The sequence below is a fragment of the Chrysochloris asiatica genome, unplaced genomic scaffold (genome assembly GCF_000296735.1).
Source record: "Chrysochloris asiatica unplaced genomic scaffold, ChrAsi1.0 scaffold00098, whole genome shotgun sequence".
NCBI lineage: Eukaryota > Metazoa > Chordata > Mammalia > Afrosoricida > Chrysochloridae > Chrysochloris > Chrysochloris asiatica.
The window spans coordinates 9,058,677-9,080,171 of NW_006408616.1; the positions used below are offsets into that span (position 1 = coordinate 9,058,677).

Here is a 21,495-nt window from a genome sequence, read left to right on the forward strand (position 1 = left end):
TATCGATACCTATATATCTATATATATCTATCTATATCTATATATCTATCTATCTATATCTATCTCTATATCTCTATATCTATATCGATACCTATATATCTATCTATATCTATATAGCTATCTATCTATCTATCTCTATATCTCTATATCTAAAGATCTATATCTATATCTCTCTCTATCTATCCATATCTATATCTATCTATCTAGATTGATCTATATCTATATATCTATATTTCTATATCTATTTATCCATCTTTATCTATATCTATATATCTATATAGATATGTTTTTTCCCCCAATTATGGGAATAGGAAATTATAATGTAATTTCTAAAATTTAAATCACATAATATATGTAGTCCAGGATTAAAAATCCCTTACAGATGTATTTTAATTTTATTACAGTAGTCTCTTTTGACATCCCTAAAAGCATATGTTATTATTGTTAAGTGCCATTGACTTGGGTCTGATTCATACAGTGACCCAGTATAGGGTTTCTGAGGAGTGACTGGTAGATTTGAATTGTAGACTTTGTGATCAGCAGTCCAGTGCTGATCCTATAGTGCCACACCAAGATTCCTGAAGGTATATGTTGTTGTTGTTAAGTGCTTTTGAGTCCATTCTGAATCAGCAACCCTCTACAGGGTTTCCAAGGAGCAGCGGGGTGTTTTGAACTGCCGAGCTGGCGGTTAGCAGTCCAATGCTGATCTATAGCACCACATCATAAGGCATATGTTGTTGTTGCTGTTAAGTGCCATTAAGTTGTTTTCTGCTCATAGTGGCCCAATATAGGATTTCTGAGGAGCAGCTAGTAAGCTTCAACCTCTGACCTTGCGGTTCAAACCGACATTTCAGTTGAGCGCCATAATTCACAGGCCACATCAGGACTCCATGAAGCATATGGTGGTGGTGGTGGTGCTTATGTGCCGTGGAGTTGGTTCCAACTCATAGTGACCTGCATAGGGTTTCCAAGGCTGGAAATCTTTATAGGAGCAGAAAGCCTCATCTTTCTTCCATGGAATGGCTGGTAGTTTCAAGCTGTTGACCTTGAGGTTGGCAACCTTAGCAAAGGTAAATAGAGTTATGTCTCAATTCTCATTATTTCTATCCTCAAAAACTGTTAAGTGTTGATGTTTTAGGAGTAGGAAATAAAAAGCTATAAGAAATGAGTTTTCTCTTTCTTCTGGGAAACAATGAAAATTTGGAGGAGATAAAGTGTAAGTTACAGAGATAGATAGAATTACTGACTTCTAGCAGAGCTTGGCATCTCAGTGTTTATACAATGGAGTGTGAAAGTGTGTAGCCCTGAAGCTGTTGGCCCAGATGGATGGATACTAGTGCTGAAAAAGGAAGATATATATCAAGATGTAGATATAAATTATTGACTGAGGGCTCTCCAGTTTTGCAAACTTCTTGGTACTGCCGCCGCCACCACCAAAATCAATTAAAAAAAGAAAAGAAAGCCAACTTTGTTCTTTTGATAATGGTTTGCATAATTCAGAACTTTTTTTTTTTTTCAGAAAACTGAGGAATGGGAGAAAAATAAGACTGAAGCAGACATGGAGGAATATGTATGGAAAAATAGCTCCTCAGAAAGAAATATCCTGGAAACGCTTCTCCAAATGAAAGCTGCTGAGAAGAATGTGGGAGTGAATAAAGAAGAGCTCCTTGGTACTGAAGAAGTTGAAGATTACAAAAAGTCTGTTGTTCGTCTTAAGAATGAGGGGGAAAATGAAAATACTGTTGCTCAGTACAAAGAATCAGTGAAGAGACTATTGAATTTGGCATGAAGTTAAAAACAAAACAAAACATGATTTGTTAATCTTATGATGTGTATATAATCTATATCTAATTTGCTATAAAATTGAAAATGTTAAAAAGTGTAAACATCAGAGTTTTCTTTTCATACTAGTGTACAGTACCAATGATTATTCAAAAGTTTCCTTATTTATACATGTAGGCATTTGGATTAATCAGAAGGTCTGTGATTTCTCCTGGTTCAAATTGTTTTGGTTTATTTCTACCATAAGAACATTTATTTATAAATACGATTATTATTTTGTCACCTGCTATATTTGCTTTCCCCCCAAAATTAGCATTTATTGGTTACTTTTAAATAGCAATAAAAAATATTGTTTTGGGGAGGCTATGACTGGTACCCAGTTCTCTGACCTGAAGTTCAGTGCTCTTTTCATTGTCTTTTAACTTTGGTCTCCTGATTCCATTGGTTATAGTTACCAATTCTAGTTAGACATAGGGCCTCGGGTAATTTCTAGTTTAAAATGTCTCTTCCATCCCTCTGGTTTGGTGTCACTTTACGTTGATTTCACTGCTTTAGCATTCTATTTTCTGGGTTTTGTTGCCAAGCCAAAGCTTACAAAAGAGTGGCAGTAAAAACTAGCCTTATTCCTCCTTCTGGATGCTCTAGTTACAACTGCCCTCAACCAGGAAAGAGATGAGATGTAACGGTCTTCAGTGGAGTTCAAGTTGGAGATAAATGGAGCACATGAAATAAAAGAATTGCCTTAAGAAACATTCCTTCAACATTGCTATCAGTTCAATATTGTAAGACTCAGTCATTCCTTGATACTTCCGAAGTTGTCAATAAGATTAATTTTAAATCAATATAAAGGAATTACTGAGAGTTTGTTGTTTGCTCAAAAGACTTAGAGAACATAAATGAAAACCATAAGAAATTTCAAAACAGTTGCCTGAAAGATTGATGTAAACTGAAGGTACAGTTTGGTTCTAGTAAGGCCAAGGGTCTGTGGTTGTAAAGTACAACAGTATGACCCCGAGTACAAACAAGAAGAGAGGGGCAATGCTGTATTCCATTGGAAGGCATAGCAAATAAAAGGCAGGGTAGATCAAACAGGATGTCTCGGTATATTTAGAGATCCATATGGAGTTAAGGAAAACTCAAAGGGAAGAAACAAGATTAAAGAAGGAAATGTTTTCTGAAAATACCAGCTGAGAGGGAAGCAATCCTATCAAGGATCAGTCCTATCCCCTCTGTACACAGGGTTGATAAGATGGGCAACTTAGACACTGGCTACCTAAAATGAGGGAGTGATAAAGGCATGAAGTAACTGGCTTACAAAAAGTTTTCAAAAGGGGGTTTAGTTTAAAGGTAGAATCCCCACTGAATAGTTTTCACCTTGTCTAGATGGGTCTGGTAAAAGGAGATGGGGTTAAGATTCTTATGAGTAATTATGATGAATTCCGATTGGCACAACTGTAAAGGTAGAAGTTTTTTTTAACAAAGGGAGAGGGGGAGTAGTTAATCTTACAGAAACACAGGACCGTAGGACCATCAAGGGAGAAGAGCACGAGTGGAATGTGAGACCCTATCCAGAGAAGCAGCAACACCAGAGATGGAGACAGAGATGAGGACATGGAGAGAAGGAGCACTTGAAGACTCTAGACCCGTGGAAAGAGAATGACTACGTGCTGCCAGGAAGCAGGCTTGCAGAATGTCCCCATTGGTTGTTTAAATGATTATGTATTCCTGAGTGTTTATATGTACATCCAAAAACCCCTCAAAAAACAAAAACGGAATAGAAGCAAATACTGTTGAATGATGATGCTCTGAGGGGATTGTAATCATTACAGTGAAATGAAATAGCATAGGATGAATGTAAAAAAATGATGTTCTCCCAGGTAAAGTATCACTCAATTCACAAAAAAAAAAAAAAAAAAAAAGAAGAAGGAAACGTAGAAGCAAAGGAGAGGTGATAGTTTTGAACCCTGTGGTAGGCTGAGGTGGTCCATCCCGTGGGACTCACGCAGTGCAGAAGGGAGCAGATGGAGTACTGTTGGACTGCTGCCATTGACTTTGACTTAATGGTACAATCAAGAGTTTTAAGAATTTCACAAAACTGATGCAAAAATATACTAAGAGTTGCCATGATTATAACAATAATTAAAAACACAGTTTATCCTTGGATCCCTGGGTGGCACAAAAGGTTTGTGCTTAATTACTCAGCTGAAGGTTGGTGGGCTTGTACTCACCCAGCAGACCCGTGAGTGGCCTGGCAGTATGCCCTTGTAAAGATGACAGCCAAGAAAACCCTATGGGCAGTTCTCTGTTACATATGGGATGCCATGATTTGGAATTAACTTGGTGGCAAAAGGTTTTTTGTTTTTTGCTTTTAAAATCTGTCAGTGCTATATTTACAGTGAACATTATCATACTGACCTTATAGAGAGGATTCTAGGGGATGCTGTTTCCTGTATTGATACGCAGTCACTTGTGACTTCAAACTAATACACAAGTGTCTCAAGCATTTAGACAAGAAATAGAACAAGCCTGTTTTCCTTAATTGAAGGGTACTTTAGTACTTTAGTTTTTTCTTTGCATATTTTCTTTCAAGTATGGATATTTCATAACTGGCAGTTACTGAATGTTTTTTAAAAAGGTGTAGTAGTTGCAATATTGGAGCGTTCTCAGTTTCAAAGGTGTAGCAACCTGATCCTTAGTTATTGATTGGGTCATGAGATCATTGTTTCTTAATAGAATTGTACATTTGATTCAGAAGTTCTGGGATGAGGTTAAGGACGTAAAGTTTAAGATCATTAGAAGTTTGAATGATGGTTTCCTATAGTTCAAAGTTAGCAGATTGAAAGGGTAAGTCATGTAAGATTTGGACATATTTTAGGCACTGAAATAACTAGAGCTGATTGTTACCCAAGGAACCTTGCTGGTGCAATGGTGAAGTGCTCAGCTGCTAAGCCAAAGGTTGGCAGATAGAACTCACTAGCTGCTCAGCAGGAGAACAGACCTGGTGATGTGTTCCTATAAAGATGGCAGTCTAGGAAACCTGATGGGCAATTAGCCTGTGTCCCCTAGGGTCACTGTGAGCTGAAATGAATCTAAGGGCACACAGCAATATTTACACATGGGAAAACAACGTCTACATATGAAGGATATAAGTTTAAATACCCAAGCTTTATTGGATGGAAAACACCAAGAACTCATTACCACAAGCATTGGAAAGCACCTCAGCTTTAGAAAATGATGTAGAGAGATTAGGATTGAGAAAGATGAATTATTCGATTATAGAAAACTAGATTTAAAATTTGACATTTGCTCACTGAGTCAGTAACTAATAATGCTATTTTGCTCAACAACAAAATTTTAAAATGTGGCAATAATTTGAGCTTGACTTGGAAACAAATCTGATTATGTTACGGTGTTGTCCTCTCTATTTCTTTTCTTCATGCTTAATAAAGAAACAGGCTCTTAGTGCAAGCAGTGGTTTCGAGCATGGACTTTTGAACCAACCTATGTTTAAGTCCTGGTTCTACTCTTACTGGCTGTGTGACTTTGGATTTAATTTCTTTGCCGTAATGGTTAATAATAGTATACCCAACTCGGATTTGTAAGGACTCCATGAATTTACACACATAAAGCACATAGAATTGTATCTCTCACACAATGCTAAATAGTAATAACCATTCAGTGCAAAAAAGGTATGGGGGTGGGGTCACAGGGATGGCATCTGACCTCTACCTTCACAAATGGGCAGGAGAATCACCATTAGCCCAAAGCTGATTCCTATGAGGCTGAGGTCAGACATGCGTCTACCCTCCATTCTTCTTTAAACCGTCCCGCCCACAGTACTGGACTCAGCTGGGTTCCACAATTCATTGCAATGGCCACACAGAACTCACAGTTATAGCTTTATTAGGGAAGTTAACATGGTACAGTTCAGGATCATAAAATGCTTGGATCTTTGTTCAGGATAGCCTCTTACCTGCTGTGCCCACAGGCAGGACTCTCTGGCCCATGGTCCCGTGGCCTGGCTGATGTCCTGCTCCAGCAGTTTTACACAGTTCTTTCAGGACTGCTGGTAAATGCCCAAAGTGCACTCCACTCTGCTATAAGCCTCAGCCCAAAGGTTCTTAGCCCTAGCTGTGTGGGTCAGCAAACCTAGCTCCCCACCCCACTCCACAAGTGAACCTCCCGCCTAAAGACTCTCCATTTTACTTGCTGTGTGGTCTTGGAAGCCCACCATTCTGTCTCACGCTCTGGCTCTTAGCTCTCCTGTTCCTGCTCCTCCTCTGGTGTCAGAATTCTGTCCTTGGGTCAAGGAAGTACAGTGTGCAGGGATCTCAGGGTCCAAAGCACATGCTCTACTCCTGACTCTTCCTTGGTGGTAGTGTGATTCCCCTGTTCCTACCTCTGAGATGGAGCACTTTATACCCTCCTTAGAGTTCCAAGATTTTACAATCACAAGGAACCCTGTTAATAATCACTGACATAATAAAATCCTGTCAGCATCTTCTCCCACCTTCTCCTATCAGGACCCATCATGAAATAAAGTTATTTGGTAGGAATTACAGAGACATGGTTGAAAGGGACATATTAAATAATTCACTGCACTACAGTCAGCATTTTTTAATGTTGGCAAAAGGTGTTGTTGCTAAGTGCCATTGAATCAGTCCCAACACATAACGACCCTGCTAGGATTTCCAAGGAGTGGCTGGTGAACTTGAACTGCTGACCTTGTGGTTCAAATCAGCCATGTGATCCGGTACTTAATCCCACAGTGCCTCACCAGGACGCCAGGCAGAAGGTATACTACTCAAAACATGGAAATAGTTTAAAAAGGCAGTTGTCAATCACTGATTTTTAGAAATTAGGAGTGGGCATCCTGTATAATTTTTTCCAATCAAACTTTGCCTTAGCACAAAACTAAAAATGACACTCTTAAAAGTTTACACTTTCTCTACAATGCTTGTTTTACGAGTTCTCTGTCAGAGGGTTGCATGTATGTATTTCCCTGGACCCTGACTTTCTCAGTCCTGGTTTATACTGGCCCCGTTGTTTTCGATAGCATCCAGATACCAAGGTGACAATACAACAGCAAAGAAAGATGACAGAGATACAAAGTGCCACAGGAACCAGCCACGTCTTTGAAATCACAGATGCCATATGTGGTGTGTCATCTTCAGTCTCAGAGGTGTGGTTTCTGCTGTTGTATCCCTTGGTTTTGTTCAGTAACTGTTTGCTACTATTGAGTCGGGATGGAATAGGCATGTGGGAAAGTTTTTTGTCTGTGGGCACAAGGAAAGGAGAAATGGTCTTGTTATCTGGGTTGATGAAATCAGTATTTGGTGACACCGTATTTACCTTGGTGGTAATGGAGTCACTTATGGAAATGAATCTTGCCCAAGAATCTGTGGTTAACTCCTTGGAATCGCTGGTATTATTTGTATTTACAACCAAATCTTGAGGTGTGATTGGTGAAATTTGGTTTACCATTGTAGTCTGTTGTTTACCAAAGTTCATAGCTTTTAGATTCCTTAGCCTGTCCCACATATTGGCTGAAGAGCGAACATTTAAATATTTGGAAGGTAATTGTTCAAAGACCAGCAAATCTGGATCTACACCTGAAAGATAAATAAAGCATCATTCATTTTTTGGTTTTCCCATTTCAAAGAAAGAACCTTAAATCACAGTGCGAAGAAGTCTTAGGCTTTGCTATTATTAGTTACTGAACTAAGTAAGCTAATTTCAGCATCTGTCATTGCTCGCTTCTGTGAGGCTTAAAGGCATACTGGCTACATTTGAATTTTTCCTGAGAGTTCTGGGTGGTACAAATGTTTTTTGTTTGCCTGTTAACCTAAAATTGGTGCTTGAAACACACCCAGCAACACTGCAGAAGAAAATTCAGGTAGTCTATTTCCAGAAAGATTACAGCCAAGAAAACCCTATGGAGCCTCCTGACACATTGTGAAAATGGTAACCAGTGTCAACTGAACAATTGTGGGGTGAAAAATTGTTAAATGGGAACCTAATTTTCTGTGTAAACTTTCACCTAGAACACAATTTAAAAACCAAAAACAAACCAAAAAAAACAAACAAAAAACCCATGCATTTCTATTCATGAGTTGGAATCAACTTACTGGCAACGGGGTTTGTTTTTGTTTTATCATTGCTTGTTACTGAAAGCCTTAAAAACCACTGGCTGTCCTTGAATTTCTTCACTTTCTGGGACACTTTCTATTATGAAAAAATTTGGCTAAATCAAGTAGAAATGCTTTGTGTCTGTCACAATATACAGTAACAGGTATTAGTGCAAGAGCTGCAGCTACAATACTGCTGAGGCACTGTGTAGCTTTTTTTTATAAAATTAATCAAAATAGGGCTTGAGACATGTGACTGTATTCAAAATCATGAGCAAAGCCAGAAGGTCCTGGCTTAGATATCAGTTTTTTCTGTCTCCTTTAATAAATTCCTTTCTCTCTGACTTCAGCTGTGTCTTTTCAAAGAGAAGGCAAAACCACAACAAAACAACACCTTTCCAGCTGTCCCTGTTGGCAGTCACACTATTTCCTCCTTTTCTTTCACTGCTTTTCTTCTCTCATTTTTGCCAAATATATCAACATTCATTTCTTTTCTGTTACTTGATTTTTGCCTTCTATAAGCTTGCTTCTATCCTCTCCACTCTCAAAAATATTCTTCTGAGGTAATTAATAGTTTTCTTGTTTCTTGATTATTGATGACTGCTTTGGCCTCCCTGTCCTCTAGACAGCCTCTGGCCAGTCTCTCCTTGAAGCTCTTCTTCCATCACACTGTGGACCTGACTCGTTGGCCTTTTCCCCCAAGCCCCCTTCTCTTTCTTTTGCTGGCTCACTGTTTGCTTAATTGTGGGATTACTATAGTCTTCAGTCCTCGGTCTTCTGCTGTATTATTTATTTTCTCTTTACATTCCCCTCAAAAAGATTACCTCATCCACTCTCACCGCTACGTTGTTGTTGTTGTTGTGTGCTGTCGAGTCGATTCCGCCCATAACAACTCTGTATTATAGGGTTTCGAAGGAGCAGCTGGTGATCTTGCAGTTCAAATGGCTTTGCAGTCTGGCTCATTAACCCACAGCGCCACACCAGGACTCCACAACCACTACATTGATGGCACTAAAATTCCTGCTACCAGTCGTGTCCTTTCTTAAGCTCTGATGTCATTTCTCCTGTGGCCTACTGGAAGTTCTTCCTGGGATCTCATGATATTTCTAACTCGGTAAACCCAAAGCCTTATTTTGTCCGCCTACTCCATCATTCTTCCATCAGCCATGCTGGATACTTCAGTGATTTTTGACTCCTTTCCCTTTATTTCATTCATTCCTCTCTCTCCTTCATTTCATTCATCCAAAGCATAGCTAAGTCCAATCCAATTTTTCTTCACTATGTTGTGGTAACCATCCCTTCTCTTTCTTGAAACTACAAGATCACCTTGCCTAGATCTAATGCCTCACTGAATGTGTTTTGCAACCTGTATCTTACATACTTTTTACTAGACTGAGGTAACGAGACTCATATCACTTTAAATATGGCATTTTCTCACTAAATATCTCTGACAAAGTCAATCCAAAAGTTTACTCTGCCCAAGCCCTTTTGTTATCTGACGCTACCTTATCTTAGCAATATTTCCATTACAAGTCAAAATGTGTGCTTATTGTAACCAGACCAGTTTTCTTCCCCGTAACTTGGAATCGAACTCCTTACCTTGTCTTTTTCTATGAAGTCGCCACTGAGTAATTTAGCTTGCACTCATCTCTTGTTTTTGAGCATTTGTGCTTGAGACAGTATCGCTTTATTATTATTAATATCTGTCTTACATATTTGTAAGACATCACACCAACTGGATTATAATGAACTTGAGGGCAGAGATATGGCTGTGATATTCTGTACTGTTGAGCACAACCAGGAGCATTATATGTTCGATGAGTACAAATCGATAAATTTATCTCCTTTTTTATTTTAGTTCCAATTTACTGATCCACTGATTTATACCTTGAGTGGGTTATCTTGGAACCAATGATATACTGATGTATGCTTAAAAGTGATCACAGGTTCCCTAGCCCCTAACCTTCATGTCTGCAGAATTCTTGTATGAGTTTTTGTGGTCCGCAGTCTTCAAAACTGCCACTGAGCATTTTCTTTGTTATTTACTTAGCATTATCAGTCACTATAGTAGAAATGCCTGCTTTGGCTCTTGCTCAGGGCATTTGGTTAAATGAAATAATTTATATTGAATGAAATCTAATGATTAAGCTCGTATTCAATGATTTATTATCACATGGAACAAGTTCATCATTTTTAGTTTTTGGCCCTGTATGCCAAAACCTTCCCAGAAAAAACTCAGTGGAAAATAATAATGTAGAGACTCATGAGGGGGTTTCAGAAAGTTGGTGGGAAAGTTCCATTGTCTTTCTATTCCATTTTTCCACAAACTTTCTGAAGTACCCTCATACCTGGCTCTTGCCAGTCAGTGTCTAGGCTATATGAATCTACAAGAGCATCACCAATATGTTTCAAAAGTATTAAGTGGGTACAGGGTTACCTTCTGTTACGTTGTACAAAATGGCACTGGTTCCAGGCTGTAATATGCAGCTCTCCAGTGTGGGGCAGTGAACGTGCAGGCAGTTGGTATTGTCGTGAATGGGATCATGGTAGAAGACAGCCAGGTTACAGGAAACTGTAAGGAAAAGAGTCAGAGATCTGCAGATGGTCTTGATTCCCATGTGAGTTCTACAAGTATATTGGAGGGTTACATTCCAAGAGTTTGCAGAACATTATGAACTATTGTAATTATGTGTTTGTGAATTTGGAATATACCTGTTTAAAAGAAACTACCTACTGATTTTTCTCTTAATATTTCACTCATCCCATTCTACATGGAATTACTTGGAATCATTCATTATTTCCAAATCACAGTAGTTTATGTTAGTGAAAAAGTCAATTTGCAACAAAACCTCTGGTGATTTATGTATCAGGTTACTTTATGCAATGCCTTCCCAAAATGATAAGGTGCTGAAGGTCATCAGAAAAAATAAGAAAAGAATGGGATAAATGCTCTATCAGAAGAAGAGAAAATCACAGGCGTAATGGCTGCACTCCTGTGTGAGGCCCAGGAGGTGGAAGGGCAGCCGGCCAGGTGAACATTACCCCAGACCCATGACTACCCTCATGTGAAAAAACACAGAAGAAAAAGAGCCAAATCGGGGTCATTTGAAGAGTGGATAAGCAAGGATGTAGCATTTGGGATTCTACTGGTGGAGGGCCACGTCATTTGCTCATACATCCACTTTTCTAAGCAATTTTACTCCCTAAAACATTGTGTTATTTCTGGAAAAGCTTACATTGGATTTGCTCGATGTAAATCTTCAGTCTGTCTACAGGAAATGCAGCACAGACTTTCCTCCTCCCACTGCAGTGCGGCATCTCCATTGGCCAAAAGATATCAATTTCTCTAATAAAATCAGATTAGGGAGACACAGTATATGGCTGGCGCCCAGACCTCAGAGCATGCCTAAAGCTGTGTGGAATTCCTGCCGGCAGAGCCGAAACTGTGTAAAGTGAAGTTTGGGCAACTACACCTCACTGGTACTTCCGGGACACCCAATACTTCTGCACTTGCCATTTTCCCAAAAGTAGAAAGAGGGTTGTTGTTGTTGTTAAGTGCCTTTGAGTCGGTTCTGACCCATAGCGACCCTGTACAGGGTTTCCGAGGCTGTAAATCTTTACAGGAGCAGAAAGCCTCATCTTTCTCCCGCGGAGCGGCTGGTAGTTTAGAACTGCTGGCCTTAAGGTTCGCAGCCCGATTCGTAACCACTACGCTACCAGAAAGAGGGTAGGACAGATCAATAATACATTGTTAAAATACTGTTGCTGTGTGTAATTTCTACTTCTAGTGACCCTACTGGACAAGAGTAGAACTGTTCTGCAGAGACTGGTCCCTGCTAATAGCATATCCAAACTACTTATGATAACATCTCACCATCCACGCTTCTTAGGAGCATTATGGCTACTCTATCCAAAACAGATTTGTTTGTTCTTCTAGCAGCCCTGGATTGTGAACGTCTAATTAATGGACAACTCTTTGTTGCTGTTAAGTGCCTTCGAGTTGCCTCCAACTCACAGACACCCTATTTAGGGTTTCCAAGGAGCTGCTGATAGAATGGAACTGCTGACCTTTCAGTTAGCAGTCAAGTGTTTATCCTGCAGTGCCACACCAGGATTTCAAACTCACACTTGCTCTTTAATGTTATGTAAATTTGCCCCCACTTTGATCCATGGAACCAGCCCCTCACAACAAATTCTCATCACAATTACCTTCACTTGCTGCATAGGCACCTTTTAAATCACTGAAAAGACTTAGAGCCTTTTCTGGCACTAAAATAATGTTCAGTAAGAGCAGTCTGCACCAGCTCTGACTGACAGACACACTTACAAATGGATCCCTTTCACAATGCAGGGACTGTCTGTCTTCAGTGTTCTTTGCCAACACCGTAGTCCAGATGTATCATGCTTGGTAACGTAGAGGGTCAATGAAAAAGAGGAAGACCCTCAATGAGATGGACTGCAGTCACAGTAACAATGGGCTCAAACCTATTAATGATTGTGAGGATGGCAATGAACTAGCTAGTGCTTGGTTCTGTTACACAGAGGGTCTCTGAGTCAGGACCCACTCTAGGGTTCCTAGCAACAACAACAGGATTCACAGGAGTAGATCATTAGGTTTTCCCCCAACCTCCCTCCAGCAGACAGAGTGAGTGGTGGGTTAAAACTGTCAACCTTTCAGTTAATAGCCAAGCTTTGAACCATTGAGCCACCAGAACTCCTTGCTAATACATTAAAGATTACAAATACGCCCCCTGAGGACTACTGTGTAAGACATTTTGTTTCTGGATTGTAGAGAATAATTCCTGAAGACATGATTTACCTACTTTGTGTATATTTCAGAGTCCCAGGTCTGAGCAGTTTAGCTACTGCAGGAATATGGCATTTGAAGTTCCAGTTTCCAGCTGAAAACTGGGTTATGCCCACCTACCTTTTCTTCTGAAATAAGACAGTCCAAGACATGGAATTGTCCTGGGTGTTTACAGTACCCCTGGCAGTCCAGAAGCCCTAGCTGCCCTGTTGTTGTTGTTGTTATGTGCTGTGGAGTGGGTTCCCACTCATAGTGACCCTGCACAGCATTTCCGAGGCTATAAATCTTTATGGGAGCACAAAGTCTCATCTTTCTCCCGCGGAACAGCTGGTAGTTTTGAACTGCTGACCTTGAGGTTGGCAGCCCGACTCGTAATCACTACGCTACCAGAGCTCCTGAGTATGGAGTTATTGTTTGTTGTTAAGTGCTGTTGAATCAGTTCTGACTCACAGCAACACTGTGTAGGGTTTCCGAGGAGCTAGGATTGGGCAGTGTTTGTTCTGTTATGCATTGGGTCACTATGAGTCAGTACCGACTCGATGGCAACAACACTAGTGGGTTTGAACTGCAGTCCAGTGTGTATTCTACAGCGCCACACTAGGACTCTTGTTAAGTGTTGTCGAGTTAGTTCCGACCCATAGCAACTCTGTATAAGGTTTCCGAGGAACAGCTGGTGAAGTTGAACCACCAACCTTGCAGTTCAAACGGCTTTGCAGTCTGGCGTATTAATGCACAACGCCACACCAGGACTAGAACTGTTAGAGGCAGATAAATTCACAACCTGGGAGAATGCTGAAAAGGCATTCATCTTCTTCCACTTCCTCCTAACCTGGCTGCTCTCCGCGCCCCCCTCCCCCCCGCTCCCCACTCCCCGAATGAAAAGCATTGGCAGGTGAAAATCTATATTGTCTAACTTTTTATAAAGATTCTTCTTGATTAAATGAATTGCTCTTTCCCATGCCTGATTGCTATTTGAGGGCTTAGCCTATGACAACTTCTCAAAACACATGGTCCCCTCCCTGACCGTTTGCTTAGACTCTGCAAGTAGCTCCTTTTAGCATCCAGACATCATCACATGTGTATAACTAACTGAGTAACAGCGTTGGCTGTTAAGTGAATATCCATCTGTGGAAAGGTATGGAACAACCAAGAGAATCCTTCTAAAGGGTTGTGTTCTTTTCTTATTTCCAAGTAATTTTCAAATCTTGGAATAACTGGAAACATAAATGAAAGAAGTCTTTAGAAAATTGTAATCTGAAATTTGGCTACAATGAAATGTTTTCCTAATGGCCGGTTTTGATCATATGTGAATTGAGACAAATTTATTTGGATATTTTGGATTTTTTTTTTTCTACTTGACCTATATCTATGTCTTTCAAAGCATATGAATCACATTCTAAATTCCCATCCATTACTTCTCACGTGGCCAACCTAAGCAAAAGCGTTTAAAAAATTTGTACCAACATCACCCAAAGATATTTTGAAAAGGAAATTATGATAAACATTTCTGTAATCATATATATTTTGGGGATTGAAGAATATCGTTAGTTAATTCGGGTAGATTTAGCACTTTGTTGAAGAAAAGGGATTCTCTGTGACTTGTTGGTTGTATAACATTCTGGGATCATTACTAAATTTATAGTCTATTCTGGCCCAAACTGCAAAACATTAAGTCCGTATAGTAGAGTCGGAGTCTTTCTCTGGCTATCTCCCACTCTAGAGCAAAAACTCTAGTTCTTTTCAAAGGTTCACAGGCCTTCCACTTCAGACTCCTTTCTTAGATCTTCATGGATAACGTAAGTATGTACTTACCATCCTTCCTGAGACAACAGCTTCTGCTGCACTTCTGACCAGTGCTTTCAGAATAATACTTCAGAAACTGTGCTCCCAGCTTCTGAGACTCATCCAGGTCCACCATAAGACCCGGAAAGCGACGGATCCAGCAATTTCTGTAAAACATTGTGGGTGAACAGAGAGAGTCAGATGTCCACGCCAGACTCAGGAGCAGTATCACATCTGCGGTCGCCATGGCCACATGCATTTCCCTGGTGTGAAGACTTAGCAATAAGTCTGATTTCCAGACAGAAGCCAGCATGGATCAGCAGGGTCTAGGACAGTCTCGGGAGTGTTGAGGCTTTTGTTAAGAGAGAACTTCCTTGGGACTCTTCTGGAAGATCGCCTTCTAGAAAAATGAGGCCACTCTTGGATTACATATTGGTTTTTCTTTTGTTTCTGTCCAGCTGAGTCTCTGTTAAGTGTTTGACTTTCTAGTGTCTCTTCTGAAAACTTGCCAGGTTATTTCAATACTTTATCCCTTATGCCCCTTGAAGAAGTGAATTCTCTCCTCTGCTTTCCTTCTTTGTCTGAAGGTGAATAGTCACAGACACCTTTTACAAAGTAAATACAAAGGCAAATGGAAATCCTAGTCAAGAATCTTTCTGAGGAAAACAATCATCTAGTCACCTAATCATCAGATAACAGGAAGCTGTGTCTCACCAGAAACAAGACATCACTCTGTGAGGACACTTCTGTATGATTTTGAAGGAACTTGTGTCTACAGATTATTCAATCATCTCTCTTTTTTCTTTAAATTGAAGTTATGGAAATCTGGTTCACTCGAAAACCATTTTGGAGTTCATAAACTTTTAACACTTGTTTAAACTTTTTGCTAAGAAAAGAAAACATGAAAATTAGTTAAAACTGAATATGAATAAAATGTGAAAGCTTAACTGCAGTGGCTGCATACACCTAGAATCAGGATCCTGGTGACTTCTGAGGGCCAAGGATTTTTCGTTAAGGCTGGTCCCAAGCTGCCTTCTGAGAAGACTGAAAATTTGGTTAACATGCTTGTAACCTAGATGGAATACAATACCTGTTAGGTTCAACCAACAATAAAATGTGTAATTTACAGGGAAATTGTGAAGAACTTCAGATTGGGGGTTATCTGATATGTTTTCTGATATTCATGTTCACAAGTTAGAAAGGCAACTTCTTTGTGGAGAGTTGTTGTTTTGTTAAGTGCTTTCCAGTCAGTTCTGACTCAATATGCATGTATATATTGTTGCTAAATCCCACACCAGGACTCAATATGTACACACATACATACATTCATGAATCGTATTTCTGAAGCTGAAGTCTTTGTTAAGAAACGTGCATTAGGAAAATGATGACAATGCATACATTTCTAAATATTAATAAAAGTACTTCAATTGAAATACAAAAACATTTGGAAAGATACTAAAGGCAGTGGTTTTTTGTTAAGGTTGTGAATTCCATATCCCATGATGTCCAAAGTGACAAATTAGTTCAAAGCATAAAACCATTACGTTTTTGTACTAATTTTTCTACCAAACCTTAGTGAATGACAATACATTTTTGGCATAAAGCATTGTACTGCTCCGATCTGTATTTCTTTAACACCTTTTTACACAATGACTCATTCACTTACGTGATACAAAAATGTCATTGTTGCTAACATTCTTTGACTTTCCATCTCCCCACCTGTTTCTGAATGATGGTCTATCAAATATCTTTTGATTTTTAGAAACATTTGTCAATCATGAAGAAGAAAATATATAAAATACTAACTTTAAAAAGAAAACACTTTCTCCTGAGCAAAATTTTATCATATCCTGATTTTTAACCTTGCATAACTCCCAAACTCAAACTTACTGCTACCAAGTTGATTCTGATTCATAATGAGCTTTGCATAAGGCACATACATTACAGTAAAAATCATGAACATTTTATCCTATTGAAGTTTTTATTAAAACTGAGTTTCAGTCGCTTACCTGCAAACAGGCTAGTCCATCTGTTCTGAGGGGAGAGGGAAGATAGGCTTTAATGGCAAAGCAAGAGACAGTTGAGTACAAACAGTCACTCCTGTTTTTCAGTGGGATTCCATAGTTATTTCTTTTAGGACATGCCCTTGGGACATAAACCAGAAAGACTACTTTCTTACCTTTTAACCTGAAAGTTGTTCTGTCATAGGAAAGGTAGTTCTTTTGTGTGATTAATAGTTCCTTGAAGTTCTCATGTTCCCTGTGGGAATAATGGAACAATCCTCAACTGTTTAACCCTTTTACTGTCATGCGTTGTTCAAATGAAGATCAAAGTTTCATTTTAAAGCATCTGCAAATTTCAAAAACCAAACTTTAAACTTTTAAAAACTTTTGTGATGGTTTCATAAACACAGAATCTGGACCTGGGTACCTTTTTTTTTCTCACTTTGCACCAATCATACATTTTGTTTCGTCACAATGATTACGCTCCTCTCCCCGCAGTAACAGTTACCCTGCTTCCACCCTGTGGTTTCCCTTTTACATCTTATTTTTCATAAATGAACAAAGCAAATATATTTGATGTAGACATACAAAACAAACAAACAAACAAACAAAAATATATATGTATATTCATTTAAATGTTCAAAGGGTACATTTTGAAAGCCGGTTTACTGCCCACAAGCATATACCCTTTCTCAGTCCACGGGCCTAGAGTCCCATGGCAGTAAGTTTGAGTTTGAGAGTTTTGCAAGGTTAAGAAATAGGATACACTCTATCTCTCCATTGCCATCACCTCTGCCACCATCTCTGCTGTTACATTTTTGGGTAGCATCTTGTATTCCACTCCTGCTCTTCTTCCTTCTTGATGATCCTGGGATGGTCTGTTCCTGAAATGAAAGATTAACTACTCCCCCCTTTTAGTTACACATCTTCTACAATTATAGTTGTGACAATCATGATTAATCCTGCTAACAATTACTCACAATTGAATCATAAAATCCTATCACCATCATTCCCAATCCTCTTTCACCAGAAAGGGGAGCTCTGGTAGCGTAGTGGTTGCGAATCGGACTGTGAACCGCAAGGTCAGCAATGCGAAACTACCAGCGTTCCGCGGGAGAAAGATGAGGCTTTCTGCTCCCGTAAAGATTTACAGCCTTGGAAACCCTGTACAGGGTCGCTATGAGTCGGAACCGACTCCACGACATATAACAACAACAACAACAGGGAAAACTCCTGTTTGGAGTAAATAAATAAATTTTAGATGGCAATAAAGCAATGCCATCAATTTCATATATTCAAAATGCACTTGGTAAAACAGGAAATATTCCACTCTTATTTTAAATATTAATTTGTATTATTTATTAACATTTTCATTTCACTAGTGATATGACTGGACTCCTGGTGTGGTGCTGTAGGATCAGCACTAGACTGTGAACCACAAGGTTGGCAGTTCTAACCCACCAGCTGCTCCTTGGAAACCTTACATAGGGTCTCTATGAGTGGGAACCAATTCCACAGCAATTAATAACAACAATGAACGATAACATTAAGGATCCCTGATAGCAAAGTGGATTATGAGAGGGGCTGCTAACCACAGGTCAGTAGTTCAAATCCATCAGTTACTCCTCGGAAGAAAGATGAGGCTTTCTGCTCCCATAAAGATTTATAAGCTAGGAAACCCTATACAAGGTCACTATGACCAACTCGGTGGCACACAACCACCAGTGACAAAAACATTGGGCCCGAAAAATTTAAATGCTATTACTTTTTCTTTTAAAAATGTAATCTTACTTTGAAAAAATTGATATGCTCTTGTAAGAAAATCCAAACCAAATAGTTTAGTACAAAAATTTTAGAACTATTCAAGTTCATATAACCTTAACATTTTGGTAAACATTCTGTTAGACAGCACTACTAAAAATACACACATGTAATTTTACATAAATAGAATCATGTTTTATGCTGTGCCAGAACCTGCTTTCCCAAAATTCATTATAGCATATTTTTTCAGTGTCTGCATTAAGCTGCTAACCATAAAGTTAGCAGTTCAAACCCACCAGCTGCTCCTTAGGAAAAAGATGAGGCTGTATGCTCCGGAAAACTTTTACATTCTTGATAATCCAGTATACAGCTGTTGTTGTTGTTAAGTGCCACTGAGTCAGTTCCGACTGATAGCAACCCTGAATAGGGTTTCTGAGGAGCAGCTGGTGAGTTTGAACCACTGACCTTGTGGTTCAAACTAACCTTGAGGTCAAGTGCTCATCTTATGGTGCCACACAAGGACTCTAAAGTTGATGTTTAGGGCCATCAAGTTGATTCTGACTCATAGCAACCCTATGTACAACAGAACAAAACACTATCCCAGTCCTGAACCATCCTCAGAACTGCTACATTTGACTCCATTGTTGCTGCCACTGTGTCAGTCTATCTTGTTGGGTGGTCTTCATCTTTTTCTCTGACCCTCCACTTTTCCAAGCATGATGTCTTTCTCCAGGGACTGGTCCATCCCTGATAATATGTCCAAAGTACAAGAGACGAAGTCTCACCATCTTTGCTTCTAAGGAACATTCTGACTGTACTTCTTCCAGTACAGACTTGTTTGTTCTAATGAATAAAATCTGGTCTGGAAATGGTCTCTAAATTCAGGTGGAACATATTCAAGGTCATATTTTGGCTGTCATGGATTTGTTTTCATTTTCTCAGATTCAGTGTGAACCTGCATATCAGCAGTAGTCTGTTCTGCAGTCTGTCCCTGGCCTTGTTTTGGCTGGTATTTTTCTTCTTCACAGTCTGTTCCCACAGATGCAGCCAATTTGATTTCTGGTGTATTTCATCTGGTGAGGTTCAGGTGTATAGTTGCCTATTATGTTGTTTAAAAAGGTATTTGCAATGAATAAGTCTTTGGTCTGGCAAAATTCTACCATGCTATCCCCAGTGTTTTTTCTTAGCTTATGGATCTTTCCTTTTTGTTTCCAACTTTGTATTCCAATCACCAGTAATTATTAATGCATCTTGATTGCATGTTGGATCAATTTCAGAATGAAGGAGTTGATAGAATTCTTCAATTTCATCTTAACTGGCATTAGTTGTTGCTGTGTACAGTTGAATAATAGTAGTATTAACTGGTCTTCCTTGTAGGCATATGGCTATCATCCTATCACAGACAGCACTGTACTTCAATAGAGATCTTCAAATGTTCTTTTGGACAATGAATATTTCTGATGCCATTCTTGAATTTGTTATCCCCAGCATCATAAACCATATGAATGTCTGATTCAGAATAGCCAATATCAGTTCATTTCAGCCCACTAATGCCTGGGATGTCAATCTTTATGCATTTCATTTTAGACAACTTTCAATTTTCCTAGATTCATACTTCATACATTCCACACTCTGATTATTAATGGTTGTTTGCAGCTGTGTCTTCTCATTTTGAGTTGTGCTTTATCAGCAAATGAAGATTCTGAAAGCTTAACTCCATCCACGTCATAAGATCAACTCTACTTTGAGGAGGCAGTTCTTCCCCATTGGATTTTGAGTGCTTTCCAACCTGGGCTCATGTTCTGGCCCTACTATCAGACAGTGTTGTGCTACTATTTATAAGGTTTTCAGTGGCTAACTAAAGTGGTGTGCCTATTCTTTCTAGTCTGTCTTACTCTGGAATCCCTGCTGAAATCTGTCTGCTGAAACCTGTGGATGACACTGCTGGTATGTAAAATACAGAGGCAAAACTTTCAGCATCACAGCAACATACAAGCTGCCACCATGAGACAGTGACAGATGAGTGGTGGGAAATCCTGGATAGGGTCTATCCTGAGTCAGAGTTGACTTGAAGGGAGTGGGTTTTCTATAATTTTTAACTGGATAAATGTACCACAGAAATATACACGTCAGTTTCCTCAACTGTAAAATAGTTTTGTAATCCACAAAGAACACTTACAACAGTGTCTGCCATATAATAAGAATTGTTAGGTGCTGTTGAGTCCGTTAGGACTCACAGTTACCATATGAACAACAGACGGAAACACTACCCAATCCGGCTCCATCCTCACAATTGTTATACTTGAACCTGGTGTTGCTGCCACTTTGCCAATCCATCTCATTGGGAGACTTCCTCTTCCTCATTGACCCTCCACTTTACCAAGAATAATGTCCTTCTCCAGGGACTGGTCTCTCCTGATAATATACCCGAAGTATGAGAGGTGAAGTCTGGATATCCTGGCTTCTCAGGAGCATTCTGACTGTACTTCTTCCAACACAAATTTATTTGTTCTTCTGGAAGTTTATGGTACTTTCAATATTCTTTGCCAATACCATAACTCAAATGCATCAATTCTTCTATGGTTTTCATTATTCATTGTCTGATTTTTACATGAATATGAGACTATTGAAAGCACCATGGCTTGGGTTAGGCGCACCTTAACCCTCAAACTGACATCTTTGCTCTTGAGCACTTTAAAGAGAGAGGTCTTGTGCAGCAGATTTGTCTAATGAAATACATTGCCTGATATCTTGGCTGTTCCTTGAATGAGTGTTGGTTGTGGATCAAAGCAAAATGAATTCTTTGACAACTTCAATCTTTTCTCCATTTCTCATGATGTTGTTTATTGGTTCAGTTGTGAGGATTTTTGTTTTCTTTATGCTGAGGTGCAATTCATACTGAAGGCTGTAGTCTTCATCAGTAAGTATTTTAAGTTCTCTTAATTTTCAGTAAGCAATGTTGTATCATCTGTATATTGAAGGTTGTTAATGAGTCATCCTTCAACCCTCATGCCAAATTCTTCTTCATATAATCCAGTGTCTCTGTATACATATTGAGTATTGCTGTTGTTAAGAGCCACTAGTCAGTTCTGACCCATAGCAACACTATATAGGGTTTCATATAAGCAGCTGGTAGGTTTGAATCACTAATCTTGCTGTTAGCATTCAAGTGCTTATCAGTGTCACACCATACAGATTGTATAAGTATGGTGAAAGAATAGAACCCTGGCAC

The 21,495-nt window shown here is 39.3% G+C and overlaps 2 protein-coding genes across 2 annotated transcripts in view; one reads left to right on the top strand and one right to left on the bottom strand.

Moving 5' to 3' along the window:
- Positions 1-1,879, top strand: part of MRPS35 (mitochondrial ribosomal protein S35) — a 54,036-nt gene extending 52,157 nt beyond the window's left edge. Inside the window, exon 8 of the mRNA XM_006866967.1 lies at positions 1,520-1,879. Within this exon, the coding sequence (XP_006867029.1) occupies positions 1,520-1,789 (270 nt within the window). The 3' untranslated portion in view covers positions 1,790-1,879. The remainder of the gene's footprint in view (positions 1-1,519) is intronic.
- Positions 1,880-6,744: 4,865 nt separating this feature from the next.
- Positions 6,745-14,758, bottom strand: MANSC4 (MANSC domain containing 4). The gene is made up of 3 exons (XM_006866985.1): positions 14,530-14,758; positions 10,348-10,482; positions 6,745-7,394 (listed from the first exon to the last, which is right to left on the bottom strand). Exons 1-3 carry the CDS (start codon positions 14,756-14,758, stop codon positions 6,745-6,747), a joined length of 1,014 nt encoding a protein of 337 aa, XP_006867047.1.
- Between the last annotated feature and the right edge of the window lie 6,737 nt (positions 14,759-21,495).